The sequence below is a fragment of the Centruroides sculpturatus genome, unplaced genomic scaffold (genome assembly GCF_000671375.1).
Source record: "Centruroides sculpturatus isolate CEXI.00-Female unplaced genomic scaffold, Cexi_2.0 scaffold1079, whole genome shotgun sequence".
NCBI classification, from domain to species: Eukaryota; Metazoa; Arthropoda; class Arachnida; order Scorpiones; family Buthidae; genus Centruroides; species Centruroides sculpturatus.
The window spans coordinates 294152-298459 of NW_019385267.1; the positions used below are offsets into that span (position 1 = coordinate 294152).

Here is a 4308-nt window from a genome sequence, read left to right on the forward strand (position 1 = left end):
GTTGCAAGCTCTTGGCACAGACAGATTACTTACATAGACACAATCAAGTAGCAAATATAATACACCAAGAGCTTGCAAAGAAACACAAATTGGTAAACATCCACGAACCATACTACAAATATGTTCCACAGACAGTATTGGAAAACAACACGCACAAAATGTACTACGAGAGAGCCGTAATCGCAGATAAAACAATTTACCACAACAGACCAGACATCACACTCATTGACAAACAATAAAATCACATACATTATAGACATAGCCATTCCAAACACTCACAATGTACAAAACATGCACTGAAAAAATTAGCAAGTACACAGAACTCGCCCAGGAAATACGGCATCTGTGGAGGATGGAAAGAATGTTTATTGTACCTGTCGTTCTCTCCTGTACAGGTGTGATACCACACACACTACACAAAAGCCTGGGAACATTACAATTGAATAGAAATACATCTTGTTACAGAAGGCCACTATATTGAATATATGCCATATTATTAGGAAATTCCTGAATACAGACACAGACACACTTATTTAATTTTAGTTTTGTTTTGGTTGCTATGCCTCGACTCTGGTCTGGCATAGTACACAGTAACCAGTGTCAATCGAGTATAAACCACTAAACCCAACATAATAATAATAATAATAATTAAAGGTCCATTGAGAATTAAATTATAAACATGAGATAGTGCTGGAGCCCAGTTTTATGAAGACATTTGTACTGTTAAACACAATGGCAATTCTAAAGGCTGACACAAATGAGTCGACAAGGTTGCTTCGACACGTAGACATGCTGGTTTTTATATAATAAGTGGATTCAGGGCCGAAAATGCTCAGTTTGATTTCAGACAAATTTGCTTAGACCAATATGATTTGACAGTGACTCATTTTGCACCAATCTTAACAATAGCTTAACTAGAGGTAGGTTTAAAATTGTGTGTTCTGGCAGTAGGATATTAGAAAGAGTCTGTTGTAAGTGCACTTTTCAATGTTGAGATGTTCAACAAAATTATAACAAGATATTAATCTTTATAACGTTCATATATATTTGTACTAAATATCATATGAAAATTTTTACTTACGGGTGTTCTCGTGCCATCGGGAGCCGTAATGTAGCTGGATCCTACATTTAGTAGCAAGTAATTTAACCATAAATGCCTAATATTTTCATCATTCATAAACATTTAAGCAAAAAGTTAAAATTTTTACCATAAAAATATCCAAAATCTTTATGAGCTGAAATAAAACATTCACATTTACTTGTCACAAATAAAAATGTATTTACAATTCTATATATTAAAAACTTACCGGGCTTTCCATCTGCCGACGTAAATTCTCTAGGAAAAATTTCCTGCTCGCACATTAAATTTCAAATTAAAAATGTTGTTTCTTTCTTTACCAAAGTCAAAATAAAGAATACAAACCGTTCCGACTCTGTTGATGGCGCACGTAAAATAACTGTTGGCTACGGCCGCATTTCTTGCTTCTATGGGCCACAATGGCTCGCTGGAAAAATAAATTTTGAAATAGTTCTCTGTAATTTTTAAGAACGATTGTCATCTCCAAACCATTATTAATTTTTAATTGTATAAATGTCAACTTGTGTTTACAAAAAGATAAAAATGCTAGTCGACACTCAAATATAAAAAGTTGTTCTCAAAGGCTATAGAACCAAATTAGAGAAAGGAACAACTGAATAATTTGTTTGTAAATCTTCCTTTGTTGACTTGGTTTACACTTGGTTTAAAGCTAAGTTAGAATGCGACTGCTTAAACAGGCTTTGAACACTAACATAAAGTCAATTGGTCAAACTAACTGACTTCGGCAAAAGCCTAGACATTCTCAACTTCTAACAATCCAGCAGTTCATATCTACTTTGTAGCAATTTGTATGCAAATGTGAATCTAGCTTTATAGTTTTGAGAGATGATATTAACTTTCTTTAAAATTTTCTTGTTTTGTCTCTATGAGGAATCATTTTAAAATAGCAAAATATATTAATTTTCTAAAATCAAAACATGACAAGAGGTAACAAAATTCATATACACTTCCCTCACCCTTTCTTGTGTCAAGTGAAACAAAAAAGACGAAGAAAAAGATTCGTAACTTTTGTTTTTAGAATGTGATATAAATTAATTGGCTCTGCTAATAAAGTTATTAATAAATTATCATAAATTCGGATGAGACAACCAAAGAAAATAATTCCGAAATAATTTACCTTAAATTTCCTACCGTGGCGGAAGGATTGAAAACGATTTCTGCGCCGTTGATACCATACATCATCCAGTTCTGCGGATGGTGACGACCGTAACATATGTTAATTGCAATTTTGCCTAAAAAGATAACAAATCTAAGTGTAATGAGCAGAAAGAGTTTAACGATTAATTCATTGAAATGGGATGAAATTCTACACAATTATTTGCATAGTAATATGTGTTAATGTAAGATAGCCACCGGGTGGACGACAATATCCCATCAGTTTGTAAAAATGTTCAGTTTTAAGCCAGCCCTACATATTCATTATTTTCAAATGCCAAGCAAACATTTGGCCAATACCAAGTAGCCTTAATGATTTACTAATATTCAGTTGACATTGTGACTAATATTCGGTATTTGCCATTTCCGAATCCTTGTTGGTACATTGTGCCAAGTGAGTAATCGTTCAGCAATTGGCAAATGTCTGGAGCTGGCTTTAGAGGTGTAGAAAGACACACAATTCAAGGAAACAACCAAGACAGACTTATAATTCCCTCGGAAAAGAAAGCGAGAACCATTCTCGCTTTCTTTTCCGAGGATAAAATTGTTACATTTAAAGAATGTCTCCATATAGATTTTGAATATAAACGAGGAGAGTGTGGGGTATTTGAGAAGTTAATACAGAGAAAGTTGTTAAAAAGATCCGTAATTAGCAAATATCAAGTAGGGCAAGAGAAGAAAGTAAGATTATAATAAGACAGATAGGTAGATCACAGATGGGACACATTCCGAGAGAAAATGGAATAGTATTAGTAGTGTTAGAAGAGTATATTGTTGGAGTCATGCAGTAAGGTTGTGTGTCACTTTTCTTCTAAATGACAAGTGAATGAACTTAGAAAAATAAGATGATATTCAAAGAAAACCTACGAAGAGGTTTCATTGAAAATCATAAAAGTGACATACAACCTTCTAGAATATACCTAACAGTATGAAAAAATAGGGAAAAAAAGAGAAAGAAACACAATGCTAGATGGCTCGGACAATGAACTCGGCCTTCACTATGGGAACAAATGAAGAGAATATAGTTGTAGTTTTACAAACTGCTGAATAATAGAGTAGCAATAATGGTAATGATGACAGAATGTAAAAGAATTAAAATTATCTAAATAAAAGACGACAAAAAAGATTTTGAAAAAATATTAGACGCTAAAGAGGAAATTTGTAAGTAAGAGAAACAGCAAATAAAATATGTCAACAATTCTAATTGTGTTTTTAAATAATAGAACTTAATTAGATCATCAAAATATGAAAGTAATAATTAATTTTCAAGTTATGCAATTTATGTACAAATGAAAAATACTTACCCCATTGTGTCTGAAACACAGGATGTCCCAAGTTTCCCTCCATGTAATACGTAGACTGAAATAACAATCAATCTCAAAGTTTTGTCATTTACATAAATATTTTAACTGTACTTTTAATTAAATACACTGAACAATCAATATCTGTCATCACATTGGATGCCAATAAATCAGATACTATATTTTACAGCATATAAGATGCACCCTCTTCCAGCACGGAAAAATAGCCTATTGAAGAACATTTGGGGAATTCGTTAGCCTGCGAGAGATTGCAACTTTATCATCAGTATAATGGTCTATGGTTAAGATTATAGAAATATGTTTGTAGACTGACTCAGCCGATTGCAGAGACAATATTTAGATACCAATGACGATTTAGAGATCGTGTAGACGGCACGCAGTTCAGAAAAGTTTCATTGCAGAGACGGCATTTCTCACTTGCCACTGTTTGGAGAGCCATTAGAAACAAGTTATTTGACCTACTTTCTAGACTCCCTCGTTAGCAGGTTTAGACACAATTGTACCCGAGGAAAAGTCACCATATTCATTTGTTGATGGTGGCAAAGTTTATGTTATAATGGATATTATTCATTTAATAAATATTGTAAACTGGATGAATCAAGAAAATTATTCATCTCGACAGTTACGAAGAGAGAACGTAATTCGAGATCAAAGTAATCCTTCAGAAATCTATTCCGAAGACGAAATTCGAATTGGTATAGATTTTCTAGATCTGGATTTCTTCATATATTA

At 33.1% G+C, this 4308-nt stretch overlaps 1 protein-coding gene across 1 annotated transcript in view; it reads right to left on the reverse strand.

Moving 5' to 3' along the window:
- LOC111636891 (beta-ureidopropionase-like) overlaps positions 1–3992 on the reverse strand; it is a 7573-nt gene extending 3581 nt beyond the window's left edge. Inside the window, exons 1-6 of the mRNA XM_023382282.1 lie at positions 3559–3992; positions 2217–2331; positions 1424–1505; positions 1308–1350; positions 1209–1235; positions 1082–1122 (exon numbers count right to left, since the gene is read on the reverse strand). Coding sequence (XP_023238050.1) covers positions 1082–1122; positions 1209–1235; positions 1308–1350; positions 1424–1505; positions 2217–2331; positions 3559–3601 — 351 coding nt within the window. The 5' untranslated portion in view covers positions 3602–3992. The remainder of the gene's footprint in view (positions 1–1081; positions 1123–1208; positions 1236–1307; positions 1351–1423; positions 1506–2216; positions 2332–3558) is intronic.
- Between the last annotated feature and the right edge of the window lie 316 nt (positions 3993–4308).